The sequence below is a fragment of the Trichosurus vulpecula genome, chromosome 2 (assembly GCF_011100635.1).
Source record: "Trichosurus vulpecula isolate mTriVul1 chromosome 2, mTriVul1.pri, whole genome shotgun sequence".
In the NCBI taxonomy this organism is placed as follows: domain Eukaryota; kingdom Metazoa; phylum Chordata; class Mammalia; order Diprotodontia; family Phalangeridae; genus Trichosurus; species Trichosurus vulpecula.
The window spans coordinates 126,918,614-126,941,615 of record NC_050574.1 but is presented as its reverse complement, the minus strand read 5'-3'; the positions used below and the strand labels follow the sequence as shown (position 1 = coordinate 126,941,615).

General features: G+C 42.7%; 2 protein-coding genes across 4 annotated transcripts in view; one reads left to right on the top strand and one right to left on the bottom strand.

The window, feature by feature from the left end:
* PCSK7 (proprotein convertase subtilisin/kexin type 7) overlaps positions 1-3,898 on the bottom strand; it is a 29,862-nt gene extending 25,964 nt beyond the window's left edge. Inside the window, exons 1-2 of one of the 2 annotated variants that reach the window (XM_036744540.1) lie at positions 3,804-3,898; positions 500-671 (exon numbers count right to left, since the gene is read on the bottom strand). The gene's annotated coding sequence lies outside the window, so the exon portion shown is untranslated. The remainder of the gene's footprint in view (positions 1-499; positions 672-3,803) is intronic. The other variant, XM_036744541.1, reaches the window with a different exon arrangement.
* Positions 3,899-4,422: 524 nt separating this feature from the next.
* RNF214 (ring finger protein 214) lies at positions 4,423-22,893 on the top strand. 2 transcript variants are annotated; one of them, XM_036746002.1, is made up of 16 exons: positions 4,426-4,532; positions 6,640-6,778; positions 7,696-8,257; positions 8,974-9,033; positions 11,535-11,675; positions 11,902-12,041; positions 17,754-17,822; positions 18,753-18,849; positions 18,973-19,061; positions 19,471-19,561; positions 20,212-20,310; positions 20,482-20,858; positions 20,988-21,120; positions 21,319-21,426; positions 21,723-21,818; positions 22,508-22,893. In XM_036746002.1, the coding sequence occupies exons 2-16, from the start codon at positions 6,669-6,671 to the stop codon at positions 22,571-22,573; spliced, it is 2,238 nt and encodes a 745-aa protein (XP_036601897.1). In that variant the 5' UTR covers positions 4,426-4,532; positions 6,640-6,668; the 3' UTR covers positions 22,574-22,893. The 2 variants fall into 2 exon arrangements, with proteins under 2 accessions (XP_036601898.1, XP_036601897.1); XM_036746003.1 differs by lacking the exon at positions 17,754-17,822 and having other exon boundaries at positions 4,423-4,532; positions 22,508-22,761.
* The last annotated feature ends 109 nt before the right edge of the window (positions 22,894-23,002 follow it).

Genomic DNA, 23,002 nt, shown 5'->3' with positions numbered 1-23,002 from the left:
TGCTGTCTAGAATAGTCTGAGAGGAGAGAGATGGTAGTGGGCTCATGGCTAGCAATATTCTCTCAAATAGATAAGGATATATCTGGTCCTTTACCCTCATGTACACTTAGCCCTGACCAAAGGATCCATACAGGAGTATGGGGGTCAGGTTAGGTCCAACAAGAGTTGGATGACTTCTCCTAAGAAGACTGGGAAAACTCCCATGATGTTAGGCCACTAGGCAAGTTTCTGTACCACTGTCAGGCACAATGCTCTCCTACTCCATTCCCCCAATCTGAAGTTCAGAAAGTACATGTTGTTCTCATAAACCACTAGAAAAATACCTGATTGCTACTCAAAGGAAATCCCACCCTAGCTCTTTTCTTCTCTTGGATGTTAGGGGAGGGGGGGAGGAAGGTAAGGCATGGAAGAATATTTCTTTTCAATTCTCTCATATAAACCCACTGCAAGTCACTCTGGTGGCCCCTGCTCTTTCTATTAGGTATCCATCTGTTCCCACCTGGTCTCCTTGTGGGGCTGCACTCCCAGGCAAGTTGGCCACATCAGGCTCATCTTGTGCCGAAGCAGAAGCAGCATCACTTTTTCTGTGGGCAATGGAGATTCAGGGCTCTGGTTGCATATCTGTAGGTAGCAACAGGAGAAATGGTATCCTGCTGTATCCTCCCTGAATCCTGGGGGTGGGGATAAGCAGAGGTAAGCAAGAAACATTAGAATCATTTTCAAAGCTGCTGACTGGTGATCAAATCTCATTTTCAGGGAGCTAAAATGAGACTCAGATTGGGCAAGCAACTGACACTATAAGACCAGGCCAGGATCACAGCTCAAAAGTCCTGTTCATTATACTGACCACCATCGCATACTTCTCCCTTAGAGGCCAACAGAGAGGCTCCGGGGAAGGTTTTGATATGGTCCCCCCAACCTCTTCCCAATCTGGCAAAAAGCCAGTGGTACCACTGCTTCACTACACACTTGGTGAAAGAATCTGAGAATTAGAAGAACTGTTTAGTCAAACACTGCCTGAAGCGAATCTCACTACAGTATTTCTGACAAGATGTAACACATTCTCCCCTTGAAGATTTCATGAGATAGGGAACTCAGCACTACCCTAGGCAGTTTACTCGGTGTTTGGCCAGCTTTAATCCTTAGGAAATTTTTTTCTCCTTATCTCAACTGAAATCTGTTATTTCTGCAGTTTCCATCTTTGCTCTTAAATCTGCATTTAGTGAGGGGGTTGGTGGCAAGCACAAGAAACCCAATTTTTCTTCCACATGACAGATCTTTGTAATATTCAAGGACAGCTACCATGTCTCAATTTTTCTATTCTTCAGCCTAATATAGCCCCTTTCTTCAATTGATCCTCCTGTGGTAAAATCTTCAGCCCTTTACGGTCTTCTGAACACACTCTAGCTTGCCAATATCCTTCCTAAAAATTAGTTCCAATAACTAAACACCATACTCCGAATGTGGTCTGACCAAGGCGGAGCATGGGGACTGTCACCTCTAGTTACTTCTCTAGGCCTCTTTTAATGCAACCTAGAATAGCACTGACTTTTTTGGCTATCATGTAACAGCAAAGTACCAAAGAAGTAATATGTATGCAACAATGTTGCTTCATATTGAACTCCAGGTTCACTAAAACCTCTCCATCCTTTTCACATCAGGCATTGTTCAAAGAGACACCTCTCTCATCATCTACTTCTACATTTAATTCTTTAAACTCAAGTGCACTACTTTACATTTAGCGCAATTTCCTCATAATAGAAATAACCCATTGTTACAGTCTATCTGGTCTTTTTTTTTGGGGGGGGGATAACTCTGCCCTCCTCTGTTAACTATCCTTGAAAGCTTCCTATCATCTGCAAATCTGAGAAGTGTGACCTTCACACCTTCATCCAAGTCATTGCTAAAAATGTTAAACAGTATTGGGCCAAGGTCAGACACTTGCAGCACTCCCTGAGATACCTCCCTTAATCTACTAATGACATTTTAGGTCTACTCATATAACCAAATCCACCTAATTATACAAATATCTAGCTAGCCGTATTTCTCTATCTTATCCACAAGGTGAGAATAAGAGACTTTGTCAAATAAATGTCTTGCTGAAACCCAAGTATACTATGTTTGTACCATTCCCTTAGTTTATCTAACTAGAAACCTATCAAAAAAAGGAAGTGAAATTAATTTGTCATGACTTGTTTTTGATGAAGTGATGATAGCTCTTAGCGATAGACACTTCCCTTTCTGAATGGTCACAAATCCCCTCTTTAATGTGTTCTAGAATTTTACAAGAAACCAAAAGCAAGCTCACCACCCTCTAGGCTGAAGACTAACCTCTTCCATTTTTTGAAAAAAGAAATAACATTAGCTCATCTCATCCTCTTCATCTTTCAAGACTCCTCCACTGACAATAGGTCATGAAGAAATGCCTAACTGGTTTGGGTGTTCCTGAATGGAACACTTTAGTCTGAAGAGGTGCCAAAAGAATAGTGGCCACCTGGCCTCAGGACTTCATTCTGTCCTCTCTCTGCATCCTCCCCCTATCTTTTCACCTCTTTGTGAGTTGTCTTCTTCATTAGATTGTGAGTTCCTTGAAGGCATGGACTGTCTTTTGCCTTTCTTTCTATCCCCAGGCTTTAGCACAGTACCTGGAACACAGCAGGCACTTAATAAATGCTCACTGATTGACTGATAGGTGGACATAGGACACGGCTATACAGATAATGCATTTATTAAAGTGCTTACTAAATGTCTGGCAGTATTAAGTTCGGGAATACAAATACAAGCAACCAACACAGCCCCTTTCTTCAAAGAACTTACATCAAGGAGAGTTGACTGGGAAGTGATATGGGGGATTGGTTCCTTAACAAGATAAAGCGAAAGCTCACCAATCAAAGGCCTCTGTCTCAGGTGAGAGAGGGTAAAGAGCTAGACAAGTAAGTAAGAAATTCAACTCATGTACAAGAAGCAGCAGGAATGAGAAAGGCACATGACTAGCTATTAAGCTATTATGGCATAGGTAGTGAGAAGAGCAGAAGCAGGGTTATGGATCCCATTTGGCTTTTCGAATAGAACTAGGAACTCAAAAGATCTTTAGCGTCTTAGAAGAGGAAACAGCTCAAAGTGGGTGGGGGTGTTTATATTTATTGGTTGTACAGGTTGCAGGATGTTAGGTTTGTTGAAACCAGGAGCTGTTTGTTTAGTTTGGTTTTCGCCAGTCACCTGAACAAGTTAGGTGTTTAACCAATGTTTGTTGAGTTTAAAGTAAAAATGGGGTAGCCCTAGGTAATGTGAGAGAGGTCGACCGGGTTCATGGTCAAGGCACCAGCTGTAACTTGGCACTTTGCTGTCTGGACTACTGCGAACAGATCCCAACCCACTTCACTTCCCTCCCCCAGGGCTGTCAGGCCTCAACCCTTGGAAGCTAAGGGAGAGGAGGAAGCTAAGGGAGAGGAGGAAGCTAAGGGAGAGGAGGAAGGAACTGCACTTAAAAAGAGACAGGAGTCCAGGGATCCGGGCTCCCGTGCCCCTGCCTCTGCCCTCGGGAGAGCACAGGCGAGGGCTCCAGGGCCCCGTCCCCCGCCCCCCGCAGAGCGCGCGCACACCTCCCCCCCCCCCCCACCCACGCGGTTTGTCCCACGCTCAGTCACTTCTAGCACCTCTAACCTGGGGAACTCCGAGTCCTTGGGGTTCTAGTCATCTCGCCCTCCCTTCTTAAGCTCCCTGCTCTTCCATTGCCCCTGGCGCCTCGGCTGTCCCAGGCCCACCTACACCTCCCCCCCCCAGCTTCCACTGTCCTGATGTACCTGCCCAGCAGCGGCCTCTGGGTGCTGCGGAAAGTCCAAGCTTCCACAGAGCCGGGGCAGCCGGTGACAGTATCGTCACTTCCGGCTACGGAGGAGCAACCAATCACACATCGATCCTGGGGGAGGGGGCGGGGGAGGAAGAGGCTGGGCCGGCCTGAGCGGTGGCGGGGGAGGGGTTGAGGTTTCCTCCTCCAGTTATAGCAGGCATGGACAAAGTTCCGCTGATTCCTCGGGGACTCCTAAGAGTCTTTTCTTAATTAGAATCTGTCTTCCTATTTTTAAAGAAGAAATTGTCAGATTATCAAATGAGACAATATTTGTTTAAAAAAAAAGCGTGTAGCGCAGTGCTTGGCCATAGTGGGCGCCATATAAACGATTATTTCTCCCCCTTTCCCCGCCCTCTTGGCGCCGCTTATAAAAAGGATCATCTCAATTTCACGCATGGGGACGTCCCCTCTCCGGCCTCCGTAGGGTTCAGGTGCCCCTAGCTCGCTTGCTAGGCTTCCGCCCGTGCCCGGCAGGGGGCGACATAGGGGGAGGCGCTGGGCTCTCTTCTAGCCGGCGGGCCTCTCTTCTCCCCTCTCTTCCCAGGGTCTCGCCCCCTCCGCTCCTCGCCGCCGGAAGTGGGAGGTGCCGCGCGCGCGGCCCGGCTCCCGACCCCTCCCCCCTCCCCCTTCCTCGGGACCCCCTCCCCCCCTCCCCCCCAGGCCGCGCGCTCCACCCGCTCAGGTGCGTCCCTGGCCCCCAGCCCCAGACCCCAGACCCCAGACCTTCTCCCCTTCCCCCCCGCCAACCCCGCCCCGTCCCCATGGCCGCGCGGCCGGCTCCGGGAGAGAGCGCGCGGTGGGAAGCGGGGAGGGGGGAGGGCGCGCGGTGGGGAGGGGGCGCTCGGGCGGGGCGGGAGGGGTTGTGACGGGGCTGGAGGGGGCCCAGCCTGGGGGGCTGGAAGGAGGAAGAGCCTGGGCGGTGGGGGCCTGGACCGGAATGGACGCTCCGGGGCAGGGCCTGGCCCGGGGCCTTGGGGGGGGGCGCCCTGCACGTCGTGGGCAGTGGGCAGCGGGGGTGGGTGGGGGGACGTGAAGGGGGGGAGCTGGGTGGGCAGACTCCCGTTAGCCTAGGGGCCGTGCGTGCAGTGTTCCGTCACCCTCCTTTGTCTCCTTCCCTCTGCACCCCTCCTCCTGCAGCCTCTCCCCTTGGGGATACATTCCGAAGGGTGGGGAGGGGCGGGGCACGCAAACCTGCCCCTCGCCCCATTACCTGGGCCCAAGGTGCTGCGCCCTCCTCCCCAAGGTGCCTGTAGGTCACCTCCCCCTCCTGCTGTCTTTCTACCCTCCCAGTGTGGCTTCTCTGTGTTCTGTGTCTTCCTGGACCGACTGAGGGGGTACTCAGGTTTGCCTCACCCCAAATTCTCTTTGGTATATGGATGCTCTGGCTCTTTTCTAGCCATAACCTTAACCCCGGTGGATTATCCTTTTGCTTTTGGCCAGGAACTGAAAGAAATGCTCCTTTGGGAATGGATGATACTCTCAATTGTATAGTAGGGGAAACTGAGGCATAGAGCACCCCAGAGCAAATCAATGACAAATGAGAGTTGAACATAGATCTCTAACCCTTAGAGATATACTTATCACCCTTTCTCATCAATAGCCAGGGAGGCCCAAGTACCTTTGTCAAAACAAAACAAAAACTCTCCTCCCTAAAATGATATTCTGTTCCCTTATGTTTTGTTTCAGAGGTAACTGAATCTGAGGGGTGAAGGAAAAGCTAGATGCCTTTCTTGCCTGGTTCCCATACATGTCTTTGGAAGTAGTATTGCCTGCTTTCTCATTTGAGTTATTTGTTAAAAGTGCTTAGCACCAGTGTTTGACACATAGTAGGTGCTATATAAATGTCTATTTCCTTTATTATTTTCATGCTACAGTAGCCTTTGATACTGTTGTGGTAATTCGATATTCTTAAGTGTCTCAAATACCACTCCTCTCTGCTATTTGACATTACAAAAAAAAAAAAATCCCCCCAAATCAAAAACAAAAAAACCTCCCTGAAATTAATGGACAGATGGAACCACTTTTTTTAAAAAATTTTTTAAAAATTTATATTTTTTTTTGAGGGGGGAAGGCAGGGCAATTGGGGTTAAGTGACTTGTCCAAGGTCACACAGCTAGTAAGTGTGTCAAGTGTCTGAGGTTGGATTTGAACCCAGGTTCTCCTGACTCCAGGGCCGGTGCTCTACCCACTGCACCACCTAGCTGCCCCCATGGAACCACTTTTGATAAAATAAAGTAATCATGCATACATATTTGCACATCCATATAACCCATGTAACAGTCTTGTATCTTTTACATATGCGTGGGTATGCGTATATAATACATATATGCAATGTGATGTGTGTATATATGTAGATCTATGATTTTGTGTGTATTATATGGTATATATGTGCACATAAAGATGCACATGTGTAAGTATATAATTTCAATTCAGATTGAAAAATAGGGGATTTTAATTATTATTAATACTATTTAATACAAAGAACTGGGCCAGTAGTCTATAGAGGTGGGGATAGTTCTCAAGGACTACACTTTGAGAGTCATTGTTTTAAATTAATAATGCATGTGTTTGACAAAATTACCGTAAAGGGTCCCATATTTCTGATATAAATATGGCAACTACTGAAGATTAGGTATTCCCTGGAATTGATCCAGTGACTAATTATGTTATGAAATAGAAGTGCCTTTTAGAATTAACCCTTCTTTCCCCCTGTTTCTCTGGGATATTTCTAATTTATGAACATTTTGAACGGGAGAGATAAATTTGTTTCAATGCTTTGATACTTGCAGCCTGGGATTTGTTTCTGAATGCAGAGAGCATGATGGCTTCTGAGCTAAGCAGTGATTCGGCCTCTGCTCATGCTTCTCAAGAAGCTGCTTCTGCCTCCTGTGGTTCTAACACAGAGGAAGGTCTCCCTGATGGTCTCAGGTAATGTGTGGGTGGTGGTTGGAAAGTTGCAAATGGGTGCTTAAAAATATTTGCTGAATTCTTGGGAAAAGTTTAATGCTCTTTCTTCTGGTCTTAATGGACAGAGTCATACACTTTGTGAGATGCTCAAACTGAATCTGAAATGAAGGAATTTTTCTCTTTTAGTTTCTTTTGGTCTTATTCTTACTGCTAATTCATCTCCTCCAAGAAACCCTTAATTAGCCCCACTGTGGTTTAACTTTGCATTTTCCTAACCTGTAAAAAAAAATCATACTATTTATTAGCTTACACCAGTTCATGTTACTGTTTTGTTAATGTTCTCTTGCTATTTCATGTATGGTATTAGTTTTGTCCCCTCAACTAAAGTTATTTGTGGGTAGCGTCTCCATCTTCTGCTTGCAATAGAATCCGAACTGGAGGATGGAAGAGATCATCTGGTTCCAACCTCTATCCACGTCATTAGTCACATCTACAACATCCCCTACAAGTGGTCATTCAATCTCCACTTGAAGACCTCCTGTCGTGTAGCCCATCCATTCCATTGTTAGACAACTCTAATTGTTAAGTGACTTGAAGTCTGCCTCTGTATGATCTCTGTCTGGTTGTCCTAGTTCTGCCCTTTCAGGCCAACCATAATCCCTCTTCCACAGTTCCTATCCTTAGTTTATTACAGTTACTTGAATGAATTGATTATTAGATAAAGTTAATAGATCTTATTTCACTAATGGAAACACATTATAAAGGAGAATAAATTACCTGGATTTCCTGATTATTGGGTTCCTGTTATAAAAAAAAATAATCTCTGTAGTAGCATGGGGTGAATGGGATTGAACTTAAAATTAGGTTCTTTTTCAAGATTGTGATGAAGAAAGAAAAGTATGGGGAGCTACAGTAATTTTAACTTGTGTTTTCAACAGCCCAAGAGATACATCTGTGCAGGAAAACAAGAGCTTGTCTCTGTTGATAGGATCTAGCGACCAAGTGATAACCAAGGAGAGTAGCAGAGATGTTAGTTTGGAACATGCAAAAATGAGTCCTGGTTCATCAGCAGGAGACGTGTTACCAAGCACAGAGGACCATGTGACTTTAGGAGACGACTTGGGATCCACAGCTCTTGATCTTCCTGGAAATGGTTCCATAGACATTCAGACTTTGTCTCTGGGTACTGACACTGGTCAGTCAGATTTGGAGGATTTGACCACTGTAGCAAGAGAAGAGGAAAACACACACTCTGGAGATAGCCTGCAACCATCTTCTCTGCCCCATGAGGCAGAGAGCCATGTGAATCATCAGAATACCTCCAGGGATTATTCAGAAGAGGAATTACAAGCTTCTGTTCCACTGGAAGGTAGCGAAGATACAGGCCTGGATTACCGACCTCCACCAAATGGGGAGAATGGGGTTTCAGGAGACAGAGCTGGTCAGGATGTGGATCAGGATGGCTCATCCTTGAAGCTCTCTCAGAACATTGCTGTGCAGGTCAAGTGTCAGGTTTCAAATGTCAAAACCAGAACTTGGGGATATTGTTGAGGGTGGGAGACAATTTCTCATACCTGTTGGAGAACATACTGTGCCATTCTTTGTGGGTTGCCGATCCAAGGATGTCTAGCATTACTTCTATATAGCTCCATCCTTTTGTTAGGTAAACATTGTTTAGACTAATGTAATTAGCAACTTTATGCCCTAGAATGAATTCTTCACACTGTTTAATGGACGTGTATGGAATTTTACATCCCTCATAGTAAGCATTGCTCATTTAGGATTCAGATTTGCTCATGTTTATCCTTGCGCTAAAGATCCTTATTTATCTGTACCTACATCTTAGGAAGTACACTGCGCCTTGCCTGGTGGTGTTAGTTCTTCTAGGAACTAGAGTGCTTTATCAGAGGAGGAAGTAGAGTCTAGTAATAGACAGAATAGCTTTTAGTAAACCCGGTTATCATCTCCAGCTTTTAGACTCATCTTTCAGTCTATTGCTGGGTCTTTGCTGAGGCTGTTTTCAAGGATGATTGTTTACTATAGTATCCACCTTGTCTCCCTTGCTCCATAACTGACAGAAGGAATAGCAAAGGGTTGGCTCCTTAGGGGTGTCAGGGGCACTCTGTGATGGAGGGAAGAATATCAGTCTTGGAGCAGTTTTACTACTTTAAAGTGTCTCCAAACGGCTCTGAATGTGATTACTTTTCCCTTTGCAGACTGACTTCAAGACTGCTGATTTGGAGGTGAATACAGATCAGGATATTGAAAAGAATTTGGTAGGTATTTGCATGGTGATTATGAAGCTCACTGATCAGGAGTCATGGAATCTTAGAGTTAGAAAGGTCCTTTAAGAGCTTCTAGTGTAGCCTTTCATCTAGATCAGGAATTCTTTCTATAATATCTTTGACAGGTGGTCGTCCAGTCTCTTTGCTTGAGTATTTCCATTGATTGGAAGTTATTATCTCACATATATGCCCCTTTTAATTTTGAACAGCTCGCTTTTTTTAAAAGTTTTTTTCTTATGTTTTGATGAGATTTTTCAGTATGTAACTTTCACCTAGTCTTTTCCCTCCTGAGGCAGCTAAGTGGCAGAAGGATAGTATGTTGGATTTGGAATCAGGAAGAACTTAGTTCCAATCCTCAGATACTTATTAGTTGTGTGACTCTGGGCAAGTCACTTGATCTATCTGTCAGTGCCAGTTTCCTTATCTCTAAAATGAGGATAAAAATAGCACCAATCTCCTACTAGTGTTATTGTGAGGATCTAAGTATCTTGTCAGCCTCCAAGTTCTATGTAAATGTTAGCTTTTATTAGTATTAAACGAATGTCTAATCTCTTGTCCACATGATAGCCTTTGAAATATATGAAAACAGCTATGAAGAAGTGATCTGATTGGCCTTCCCTTGCTTACATTCTAGTATGCCATTGTCTTTTAAATGTGGTGCCCAGAATGGAATCTGGCATTCTAGTTGTGGGTTAATCAGTGTAGAGTGCAGTGGAAATACTATCTTGTTTGGGACATTATTCTTCTGGTAATGTAGGCTAAGTACATTAGTCATGTGCCAACCATGTGACCTAGTTCATATTGAGTTTATAGTCAGATAAAATTCTTCAATCTTTTTCACCTAAGTTGCTGTTGTCTCCATCTTGTGCTTTTATAATTGATTTTTTGAAACTAGGTAGAAGACTGCATTCATTTGTACTATATTTCATCAATGATCACTGTGCTATGAGCTTGGCAAAAACCCTAACCCTAAAATATATGTTCATTTGAGTCTATCTTTGTTGCAATGAAAGAAGGTTGTTAATGCAGACATCTTGGGGCCAGAGAGAGAGAGCTTCCAGGGCAGGCTGTGTGAACTAAGTGGGGATCAGGCACAAGGACTAAAAGCAAGTAGTTTGAGATGAGAAAGTGGAATGATTTTTGCAAGTTGAAGTTGCTATGAGGTCAGATGGAAACAAGGACATAAGCTAACTAGAAAAAGTAGTAGAAAGGTTTGAAAATGGGAAACAATCCCTGTAGAGAATTTGCCTAGCTAGATGGAAAAAAAAAACTTGGAGAAGAGAAACTATCATAAAACAGTGCTAGGTGACATGTTGGGAAAGGATAGATTTAACCTGAAACTCAGGTGGACCTGGTGCTTGACAAGAAAGGATGTCAAGGTGCAGGGTATAGGAGTAAACTGTCCAACTTGGCAGTTAAACGTGGTCTTATCACAAAGTGATGGCAAGTCAAGGCAGATTAGTTCTGAGGTTGTGTCCATATGTTAAAGGGTAGTTGTGCAGAAAGTGATTCCTCAGTTATGGTATAAATGTAAATTATTGTTATTATCTGTAACTTCTTTCACCCTAACTCACTTTGTTGTGCTGAAGACTCACCATGAAGATAGGTGAGCTAGAGAGAAGTAAAAAGGGAAAGCCTAAAGAAGAGAAACTCTTGATCCCTTGGGTGATGGTAGTAAAGTTATCAGAGGTAGAATTCCTACATTTGTTTGGAGATATCCTGGTTCCGTTTCATTCCTCAGCCCAAGGTAATTAGCTTGGCCTGATGCTATGTTTTCTTAAAGAGGCTGTTTTTGCTTTGGTGATGAGGCATTTTCACCCATAGAGGTTTTCAACATGCCTTATGTTCCTTTCCTTTCATAACAAACAAGCTCAGTTTGAGTGTGTACTGTTAATGCAGTTTGAGTCTAAATTTTACATGGTGACCCTATGTCAAGTGCTTTCAGAAACCATTAACTTGAGCCTCTTTAGTAAAGCTGCAGAACTTCCTTGAAAGGTGAGTAACACTGTCCTTGATTTGCTGATAAAGGTAGAAAAGTTGAGGTGAGACATGAAGGCACTGGCAGAACTGAGCCATGGTCTCTTAGAGACTTGGATGCCTAACCATTCACTGAGTAGATTTTTCCTTTTGTGAAAAGTTTCCTAGACAGTCCGACAGAATGGAGTATAACAGAAAGAGATTGTTCCTAGGCACTTTTGTTCTTGCCCTGGTGGTTCTCAGAAGGGCTCACCGATCTTCCTTCTCAAGGGATATATTTGGTTAGAATGTAAGCTCCCTGAGGGCAGGAACTATTTTGTTTTTTGTCTTTGTGTCCTCAGCACTTAGTGTATTTGCTCAGTACCTAGTGGGCATTTAATACATGCTTGTTGAATTGAGGCTGTGTGTTCTTTGGTGTTGCACATTTTGTCCTCTCTTTTGGAAAGTCACCTTTCCTCGTTTGGTGAATAAATAATATAAAATCCCACCACCTTTCCTCCTATGGTCACTGCCAGGATAAAATGATGACAGAAAGGACACTGCTGAAGGAGCGGTACCAGGAAGTACTGGACAAGCAGAGGCAGGTGGAGAATCAACTTCAGGTGCAGCTAAAGCAATTACAGCAGCGGAGAGAAGAAGAGATGAAGAGTCATCAGGTATTCCAGCATGTGGGCTTGTTTTAGCCTCTGGTCAGACTTTGCTTTTGTTTTTCTCTCATGGAAATGAGGAGAGGTATAAATACCTTAGCAAAGCACTTAAAGCCTTTTTGGAGTGTTCTTTCTGGCTTCTCTCTTCTCTCACATATTTGTGTTGAGTGGAGATAACCTTTGAGCCAAACGTCAAAAAGTTATCTCCTGTATTGTATGATTGTTAAAATCTTAGGAGATATTAAAGGCCATCCAGGATGTGACCATCAAGCGACAGGAAACAAAGAAGAAGATAGAGAAGGAAAAGAAGGAGTTTCTTCAGAAGGAGCAGGACCTGAAAGCTGAAATAGAGAAGCTCTGTGAGAAGAACAGAAGGTAATTCATTCTGTTAGGAATAAAGGAAAACCCTATGGGATCTTCAGACCCATTGACATTTCCAGTGTTGTAAATACACCAAAGTGCTGGTGCCACTTATGGTCTTACTGGTTTCTAAGTCACTAACAGAGGTATGTTACAGCAGTAAGAGGAATAACTAAGGATATTTAAACAGGCTAAATAACCACTTATCAGGGTTGTTGTAGAATGGATTCATGCCTGGGGTCAGATTGAATGAGCTTCAAGGTCTGTTCCAGCTTCATGATTTTACGAGTATTAAATATCCTGTGAGAGGCTTGCATTTGACATAAGTTCTTTCAGTTAGCTGTCTTCTTTATGGTGATTGGTTTTTGCAGTTTCTATATATAATTAAAATTTTTACTACTTATTACAGTGTTGGAGATTTCACTTGGTTTTTCAGTGAAATTTTCCCTAAGTACCACTATAACTTGTTGCCCAGTTCTGTTAAGTTTGGAGTTCTTTTTCTCAAAAGAAAAAATAAAGTCTTTTTTCTGTATATTAATTCATTCTATTAGAAGTATAGTTTGTGTGCAGGGATTGTCTTCATTTATGTGAACTATGGGCATGAGACTCTAGGTTGCTATTCCCAAATGTAGCAGTTTCTTTGCTTTTAAGAAATGTTATGGTCCCCAACATGCCTTGTTATTGATTCTTGGCTTTTATTCATACTGTTCCTTTTGTTTGGAATGTTCTTCTCCCTCCTCTTCCAATCCTGTGCCAATCTTAATTACCTGACGAAGACCCATCCTCAGGGACCACCCTTTCTTCAAAGCTTTCCCCACTCATGGCTATACTCTCTTCTGGACTGCCATAGCTGTTCTTGTCCCTCCTTCCTTTTAGTACCGGTTAACCTTAGATGTACTTGTATTTTGTCTCTTCATGGAGATTGTAAGTTTCTTCAGGCTAGAGACCATGTCCTACTTTTTGTTGTACCTTACAGTACCTCGTTAGAGGGCTGTTTCCTAGTATGCAATCAGATGTTTATTGAGTGACTAAAGAGCTACATCCAACAAATACTTTTGGGGGGGCCTTGAACAAACACCTTAATTTCTTGGTGCTCATTCCTCCTAAATAAGAATCATCCATTGTCCCTTTCCTATCTCAAATGGATATTTTGAGTATGAATAATATTAAAAAGAAACCGGTAAAGTTTTTTGAACTGTTTGGAGTAAGGTAGCAAGTAAGTACATCGGAAATGGATATACATACACCTTCCCAAACAGGAGAAATACTGAATTTTGTAATGTATCTACATTTCCCTTGGAAAACCTTCTAGTTGGCATGGAGAGTATCTTGTGGCTGCCTATTCTGAGAGCATTTTCTGGTTTGAGTTGCTTCCTAGGTTGGATCCTTCAAGGTTATTGATAGCATCAGAAAGGTGAGGCCACCACCACATTGTCCTTGGGATAGGGCTACATGCCAAGCTTCTTGACTTTGACAGTGAAACCCTGAGAAAGGCAATGAATAGTGTTTTCTCTATGTGAAATGCTGAACTTGTGTTTTGAATGACCCATCAATTGATCCATGTTCCTGTCTGTAACTCAGGATGAGTAGCAGAAATACTGCAATGCCAATCAAAATTCATTTTGCTTTCGTGTTGCATTCTTTGTTCTTGATGCATATTAGAGTGATAATAGCATGTTTATAAAGCACTTCACATGATTTTCTTGTTTGGTCCTAACCACAGTCTTGTGAGGTAGGTAATATAATTATTATCATCCTCATTTCCTCATCCTAAATGAAGAAACTGCAGCTCAGGTTAACAATGACTTGCCCACACAGCTAGGAAGTAGTAGATCAGGGATCTGAAATCAAGTTTTCTGACACCACATTCAGTGCTTAGGGGGGGATGCTGTTGTACTTTATAGACAGAAGTACTGCCTTACCGGATGATCTGGGATGTAATTTTGTATAAATGATTTTTGGAAAAGTCAGTTTCTCCTGAATAGAAAATAATGATGGTTAAGGCCTCCATGGGAACTCACCTGCTTCTCTTCTGTTTAGCTGGTATATTTTCAGATTTGCATATAGAAATTAAAGGCTTATCAAGAAATTAAGGCTTTTTAGGTACAAAAATGTGGGAAATGCAAGAAAGTATAAGATCAAGGTCCTTCCCTTCATGGAATTAATTGTCTTATTGGGGAACAATCTATAATTGAGAAGTTAACTAACAATACAAAGGACCATATAATTTTTGCTGATGAGTAGAATTCAGAAGAAGGAAAAACCTCCTTAGGTTAGTGAAATCAAAGAGTGATTTGTGGAAGAGGTAGGACTTGAGCTGTACCTGGGAAGAAAGTTGGGTGGTATTTGGATAAGGAGAGAGGAAAAAGGAATTTCTGGTCAGAGGAACGGTTTGGGTAAAAACATGGGCTCAGTATGTTTGAGGTACAGTAAACAATGACTGACCTGGTTGGAATAGAGAGTTCATGTTGAGAGGCAGTAGAGTATAAAATTGGAAGGATGGATTAGGGCCAGGTTGTGGAAGATCGTAGTCTGTGTATTTTATCTTTTTAGTAATGAGGAGCCATTGGCAATTGTTGGGCAAGTGAGTAACAAAGTGAAAGTGGTGTTTTAGGAAGAGTAATCTGGCAGCTGTGTGTAGGGTAAATTGGATAAATGTAACTAAGTGAGGTGATAACAGCCTGAACTAGGGTTGTAGCAATAGGAATGGGAAGTAGGGGACTTTATGAAGAAATGATCGATAGAGTTTGATGACTGATTGGATATAGGAAGCAAGGAAGAGTACAGAGCTAGAAATGAGAGTCTTAAGATTCTGAACATGAGTGATTGGGAATACTGTTACTGTTGTTGGAAATTGAGAAGTCAGGAGGGGTAATCAGTTTGTGGGATGATGTGGTTTGGGTTTTGACGTGTTAAGTTTGAGGTGCAGTACAGTGAAAACAGAACTGGACTTTGAGAAGATCTGGCTTCACATTCCATTTCTTCTTGCTAAGTCATGTAACTTTTCTGAGCTTGTTTCCTCATCAGCAAAATGTGAGGGTTGAGCTAGATGATCTCTGTCATCCCTTTCATCTCTTGGGGTGAGATGGGGGCGGGGGGAGAGGAGGGAGAGATGCACTTTGGAGAATACTTACATAAGTTAGGGGATGGAAGAGAGAGAAGCAGTAGTTAGCAGAGAGGCGAAGGAGGGGAGCAGTGTTGAGGCCAAGGAAGTTGAGTGTCGAGAAGATGGTGGCTAAGAGTGGCAAGTGGTTGCTGAGAAGTTGGGGACAGTAGAGACAGAGGAAGAAGGCTGTGGGTGACATCAAGAGTACATTTGCAGTGGAATGGTGAGATGGAAGCCATATTACATGGAGGTTAAGGAGTGAATGGGTAATAAGTAAATGGAGGCAGCAGGTATGGACCATTCATTTGGAAAGTTTGACAGAAAGAAGACAAGAAATAGTATAGTTACCTTAGGAAGACATCAGGGTCATGTGAAGTGTTTTTTTTTTTTTTAAGATAGAAGAGACCTATGCATATTGAAGGCAGAGGAGTCTGAAGTAAAGTATTGATATTAAAGTGGTTTAAGAAAGCAGATCTGAGTCCTAGTCCTGGCCTCAGACTCACTGTTCAGTATAACACAAATCGTGTTAACATCCATTTCCCATTCTGTTAAATGAGAATATTACTTGACCTAACAAAAATGTGGTAAGGACATATGTAAAATTCCTTTTTAAAACAGTTTTATAATTTAATATTGAGTGACAACAAAATAAATTAAACTTCCTTGGTAACTATTTATATTAATTTACTTTAACTCATAAAATAACGTACACTTTGAGTCACTCTAAGTCCCTGTAAGGATTCTTTGTTCATATTTGCATTCATTTTATATAGTCATATTAGTGTACACTCTGTTCTTCTGGTTTTTGTTTTTTCCAGTTTACATCATTTAAAAACAGTTTTTCTAGATTTCTTTGTATTTCTTATACTTGTAGTCTTAATTGCATTATAGTATCCCTTTACATGAATGTTCCACAGTTTATTTAACCATTCCCCTATTGATGGGCATTAGGTTGCATCTAGTTTTTTTGCAGTTGCAAATAATATTGCTATGAAAATACCTGAACATTGGTTTTTCATTTTGACTTTGGTAATACTTCCAGACTGTATTTCCAATGATGGAATTATTGGGTCACAGAGTATGATTATTTTTGTGTCTTGTAAACTTTCTTTACGAAAGATGTTCTAGGGATTTAAAAAAAATTGTAGCACCATTATTAGATTATCCAACAAGCAAGCCAGACTTATGGAGCGTGTATAGGTCCTGAACATTTAAAAAAACATTTTTTTTTGGTCCTGAGCATTTGAACCATTAGTAATCCTAAAGGTTCAAAGGAACTGCTTACCTTACTTACATTGGCAGATTTTTCCCATTGGTATGAGGCAGAAAGGATTTTTCTAAATATAGCAGTGTGAGGGCATTGTATTCCCTGAGCCTAAACATAGTGGGAAGGGAAGAGGGAGGGAACAATCATTTATTAAGCACCTACAGTGAGCCAGTTACTTTTCTATGTGCTTTACAAACACCTTATTTGATCCTCTCAACAACTATGGGAGGTAGGTGCCATTCTCATCCTCATTTTACATTTGAGGAAATTGAGGCAGGCACTGGTGACTTGCCCAAGGTCACATAGCTAGTAAGTATCCAAGGCTGGTTTTGAACTCAACTCAGGTCTTCCTGACTCCAGGCCCAGTGCTCTAACCACTGCACCACGTAGTTGCCTCTGACACACAGTAAATGTTTAATAAATTCATTAAACAATAAATTTGATAAATGCTTGTTGGTGACTAATTGAAGTAGTAGCATGATACTTTGGTTGATACGTTTTTTGCTAGATGAGAGGCAACAAGACTTAGTGAAAAGAGTATTAGATATGGAGTCACAAGACCTGGGTTCAGATTTTTGTTCTGCTACTTAATACTTGTGTGACCTTGAACAAATTACTTATACTCATTGGGTTTCAGTTTACTCATTTGTAAAATGAAAGAGTTGGGCTTGATGATCTATCTAGCCCCTCCTTTCATTCAGTAAGTATTTATTAAGTGCCTGCTGTGTGCTAGGCATTGTGCTTTAGGCTCAGGGGATACAAAGACAATGCAAAAACCCCAGGAGATGTTTGGGGTGCTTTCGAGGACATCATAGAAAGCAGCTATATCATATTGTACTAGATAACCTCCAAATTCCCTTCCATCGCCTAAATCTACATGCCATTCTCTTCTTCTCTAAAATATGGTGCCAGTGTCTGAAAAAATAATGGATTAGAGGGACTGCTGCTCTAACCAAACCTTAAGTTTTATGTGCCAGAGAATTCTGATGGCATCTACTGGTTTTCCCCTAGTATTTGAGTAGTGGAGAGTCTAGCAGGGGAAGGAAATAGAATTGTTATACTGTAGATCCTCAGTTGAGAAAAATCACCCTGTTCTAGAGAGTAAACCTCCATGGGAGGACTGCCTATGGAGTGGCAAAGGACAAAGAGGACAGCCAACTCTAGCTAGCCAAGTCACCAAGTCAACCTCTGCTGTCAGTAGAATGACTAACTTCCCAGGAAAATCTTTGAGTAGTCCCTGAAAAAGACAGAATGGGAGATGAGGGATTTGGGCAAAAGCAGGAATGTGTGAAAGAGGAAAAGGCTACAGAAACTTCAGGAAGTGAATTGGTCTCTCTCTCTCTCACACATGCAGGTTACTGGAAAATCAGGAGGAGAAGGAGAATAAAATTGTTTCTCTAATCGCAGAACAGGCTGAGGAAAAGTAGGACTATTTCTCTTAAGATCATTTTTATCCCTTTCCCCATCTTTACCTTTAAAAAATAAAAGTCACTTAATGTAATTTAAATGCTCACCTCACTTTCTTCTCCCTTGGTCTGAGTAATCTTGCTATTCCCAGCCATTATCCTGCTTTGAGTCAAATATGATACAGGAAGATGCCCTTTCTGGACCCATTCTTCATTAGTGCCTTCAGTCCTATATATGAGTGTGCCACCATCTATGCAGCAAGGAGGGAGGGAAATAATGGGGATGGAAGGTAGGTATAGTGATGCATAGCCATCTTCAGAATAGCTAGGAAAATGGGGTGGTAAAAATAAAATAGCCAGTATCTGGTAGCAGGTAAGCAACTGCTGCCTGATAGGTGTTAGTGTACCTACCCCCCCCCCCCCCTTAGTTTTCAGTTCTTTACTATCACAAAAAGAGCTGCTGTAAATATTCTTGTACTTAGAAGACCTTTTCCTCTTTGATTGCCTTGGGATATAGGATTAGTAGTGGCATTGTGCGCTCCTACACAGAATCCTACATGTCTGTTTCCATAGGTGAAGCAAGTTGGGAACCATAAGAGACTCCCTAATGAATTTGAGTCTTCTTAACTGTAGCTTATTTAAATTTGGGGCACTGTTGGACTTCTTTTGATGGCTCTGCCTCCTAAATACTTAGCAAGTGGAGGCACTGTGTGTTTTGTTCTTCTTGGAATTTAATATGTAGGACCATGTCACAGTCTTAAAGTACTTTAAGCATCATCTCTCTAAAACAGTTCACTTGCTTTATAGTAAGGGTCTATTATTCAGGCTCATCTTCTAACTTTATCTTGGCCCAACTCTGGGTCTAATTTTTGCTTTGCTGCCCCCATCAAGCCTGTACCCCATCAGTCTTGTCCTTTTTTTTTTTTTTTTTTTTTCCGGTCCTTCAGGGAGCTATGGGAGATGGAGCTGGACAAGCTCAAGAATCAGGATGGTGAGATCAACCGGAACATTATGGAGGAAACTGAACGAGCTTGGAAAGCCGAGGTAGGGAGGGACCGATGTCTCTGGAAACTGGGTTTGGTGTGGAAGTCTATGAGCATCTGCTTGTCTGTCCAAAGATAGTCCTACGTGGATGCAAGTTAATAAGCCTTTTCATGGTTTCTTTAGATCTTATCCCTGGAAAGTCGGAAAGAGCTGCTGGTATTAAAGCTGGAAGAAGCAGAAAAGGAGGCAGAGCTGCACCTGACCTATATCAAGTAAGCTACTTCCTCGAACTCACAGGCCTGAAGTTCAGATTTAGACCTTTACTTCACTGGTTCTCTGAAACCCCGACTGCTGAGTCCAGTTCTATACTGTCAGACTTTTAACACTGTAATTTGCAGTTGTGCATTGAGCTTCCCAAATAGGTAGGATTAAGTTTCTGGGGACTTATTTCTGATATGTAGTCACCTGCTGCCCAGGCTTTTGGAGAAGCCATGTAGAATAGTGTGAGGCAGAAAATCTCTCTTCCTTTCTTGGGAAGCTCTTACTTTGAATGTAGAACTAGAAAACATATGATTTACAATGAGGCAAGGAACTCAGAACTCAGATGTTTGTTTTGTTGTCTTAAAGAGTGAGGTCAGAGCTTTATTCTCTAACTGCAAATTCCTGTTGCTGTTTCAAAAGGTCAACACCTCCAACATTGGAAACAATCCGTTCCAAGCAGGAGTGGGAGACAAGATTGAATGGAGTTCGAATGATGAAGGAGAATGTCCGGGTGAGCCTAATGAAAAGCTGCAGACCCGTACAGAGAAGAGTTTCTGTAGTGTGGGCAATTTATGGCCAGTTTCAGTGATGTACACACACATATGTAAGAGCAGTGTTGAAGTCTCACAGAATTAATGTTTTCTGATATTTGAAAGGGACCTGGATGCCTCTCTAGTCCAGAAAGCCACTTGGTACAGTAATCTTTTCTGTGTTATTCTTGACAGTCCTTTATCCTTTGTTATCATGGGAATAATAATAATAGTAGCTATTTAAAAACACTTTAAAATTTGCAAAGCTCTTTACAGTATCTTATTTTATCCTTACAGTAGCTCTGGGAGTTAAATGATATTATTATCTCCATTTCACAGATGAGGAAACTGAGGCAGACAAAGGTTAAATGACCTCTCCAGGGTCACAGAGTTAGTAAGTCTGAACCAAGGTCTTCCTGACTCTGGATCCAGCAATTTCTCCCCTATGTCACCTAGCTGCTGTTTAGACACTTTCAGTGACAGAGAGCTCACTACTTTGAGAAACAACCTGTTTTATTTTTGTTTCAGGATGTTTCTACCATGTTCCCATCACCTTTCTTATCCAAAATGAGGCTAATGTGTCTCCTTCAGTTCTCTGCTGCAGGGTAATTTCTTAATCTCTCTTTTCTAGGACCAATTTAATAACCATATCCAACTGGTGAGAAATGGGGCAAAGTTGAGTAGTCTTCCACAGATCCCTACCCCTACTCTTCCCCCACCCCCTTCAGAGGTGAGTAACTTGGCAGTGGGGAAGCTCCCTCTCTGTGTGGTGGCCAAGTCTCTGTCTCACAGTTATATTTGTGAAGCTATTGGAACCATCTCTGTTCAATTTAATAGCTACTCAGTGATTTCTACTGCCATTTCCTAAATTTCCTTTTATGTTCTCTCTCCCACTCTGCAGACAGACTTCATGCTTCAGGTGTTTTCACCTAATCCTTCCCTGGCTCCTCGGATGCCTTTCTCCATTGGGCAGGTTACCATGCCCATGGTCATGCCCAGTGCAGACCCTCGTACCCTATCCTTCCCAATGCTGAACCCTGCTATCTCAAGGCCCAACCAGCCCTCCCCACCTTTACCTGTCACCCATGGGAGAAACAGTCCTGGCTTGGCTTCTCTTGTTGGCCCCCATGGTCCACATGTGTCCCCTGCTACCTCCCTCCCACCTCCACCAGGCTTGGGTGGTGTTAAGGCTCCCACTGAATCTCACCGACCCCAGCCAGTGGACAAACTAGAAAAGATCCTGGAGAAGCTGTTGGCTCGGTTTCCACAATGCAACAAGTAAGTTTTTTTTTAAAAGAATTAATACCCTGAGAGCTATGTTAGGGTACAGGTACAAGAGGAAGACCCACAGGAGTTTCCACAGATAGGGACCAATATCTTCATCCCTGCAACCCTCTCCCTCCTTAGGGCTCAGATGACCAACATCCTTCAGCAGATCAAGACAGCACGAACCACCATGGCGGGGCTGACGATGGAGGAGCTGATCCAGCTGGTGGCTGCACGATTAGCAGAGCAGGAGCGCTTGGCAGCGAGTGCTCAGGTGAGCCTGGCTCATTGGGGGAGAGCTCAGCCCCAGAACGTGTGTACAAAGCATGTAGGAGGAAAGAGGTATTGTTCCTGGGCATGCATAATCTGCTGTTTTATTTTGCTAGTCTGAAAAATGTTGGTGGCTCCTTTTCTAAAAAAGCTTAGTTTACTAAAAACTTCCCTGTTTCTAATTTTTATTTTTTGCCTACAGCCCCTTGGTCGGATTCGAGCTCCCTTGTTTCCTGCTCCCTTGGCTCAGATAAACACTCCCATGTTCCTGCCCTCTGCTCAGGTGTCTTATCCTGGGAGGCCTTCACATGTAAGAATATATTTCCTTGAAAGCTGGGATATAGGCAGGTTTAGTGGATTCAAAGATGGAGAAAAATGTAAAGAGTTGTTGCCTTGGAACCTGAGCTGGAAATGGAAAAATGGAAGGGAGATCTAGGCAGGGTCTGCATGGGGTGTGGTATTGGAAAAGGTTTGGTTTTGGAGAAGAGAGGCTAACTGAACTATTTTGGTGAGTGGGTATGGTTGTGGGATCATGGGCACAGAGGAAAGGAGTGGTCCCAGCACATAGAATCACTGCTATAAAGGATGCCTCTGTTTGTCCTGTAGGCTCCATCTACCTGCAAGCTGTGTCTAATGTGCCAGAAGCTTGTTCAGCCCAGTGAGCTCCATCCAATGGCCTGTGCCCATGTGTTGCACAAGGAGGTAGATGCTATATCCTTTTTATCCCTTCTTTTACCCAGCTGGCTGGTATAGCCACTAACTGTACAGCAATGTGGGTCCTTGCTCTAAGCTTAGTCTAGGTTTGCTTTGCTGAGGAACCTTAGATAGGAGGAATGAAATGAAAACCTGATCCCAGTATTATAACTCCATTAACGAGATGGGTCAAATGTTACTTAAAACAGATTTCCTCTGACAGTCCAGTTGTTCCTCATTCTCACTATATCACTAGGCAGAGGCAAGAATACGTAGAACTCGCTGGCTTGTGGGAACATCAGGATAAAATCCTGATATCTTTCCCACAAAGGGGGAGGTGATGTCCTAGACTTTGGGGGAAGAGTGTTGAGAATGAAGAGAACCCATCTCTGCACATGAAGGGATCGTGGTATGGAGCAAATCATATTGGGTATACATCAGTGACGTTCTCAGATTGTTGGAATTTAGTATTCTCTCTATAATGAAGACCTTCTTATTTGCTCCAGAGCTGGTCTTTCTGGGAATATCCCAGGGACTACTCAAACTGTCAGAATTTTTGGTCTAGTATCTGTCCCTTATTCTTTATTGCTAGTCATCTCAAGCCTCAGTGGCACTGTGCCTGCTCCTCCTGCTCCCCCTCCCCCTGCCCCCAGTAGCAAACAACTCTTAACCTTCAGGCTTCTCTTTCTCCTTTCCAGTGTATCAAATTCTGGGCCCAGACCAACACAAATGACACTTGTCCCTTTTGTCCAACTCTCAAGTGATGGACCTGGCTGGAAAGGAAGAAGAGGAGAGACAGATATGAACAGGAAGGAGAGGGTTCAAGATTGTAGAGCTCTATATTTATACAGCAGTGTGTACTCATGCCATGTACATTTTTATTATATAGGTAATGTGTGTATAGAAAGTCTGTATGCAAACATTCATAAATGAAAGTATGTATATTATGCAGAATTTTCTGTTCCCCCTGGTCTTGTGGTTTCCCTTGGTGGTACAAGTCATAGGAAAAATAGTATGCACTGTAGCATTGAAATGATGGTATTCTTGCCCAGAGTTATTTTCAAATACAGTATAACAGACAACACCTAGGAAGCTGCTCTTGCTGTCGGACCACCTTGCTTTGATTTGGCTCAGCCTGCAGCTCCATTTCCTTCAGTCTCATCCTTTCTCATAGGATGGAATCCTGGTGTTTG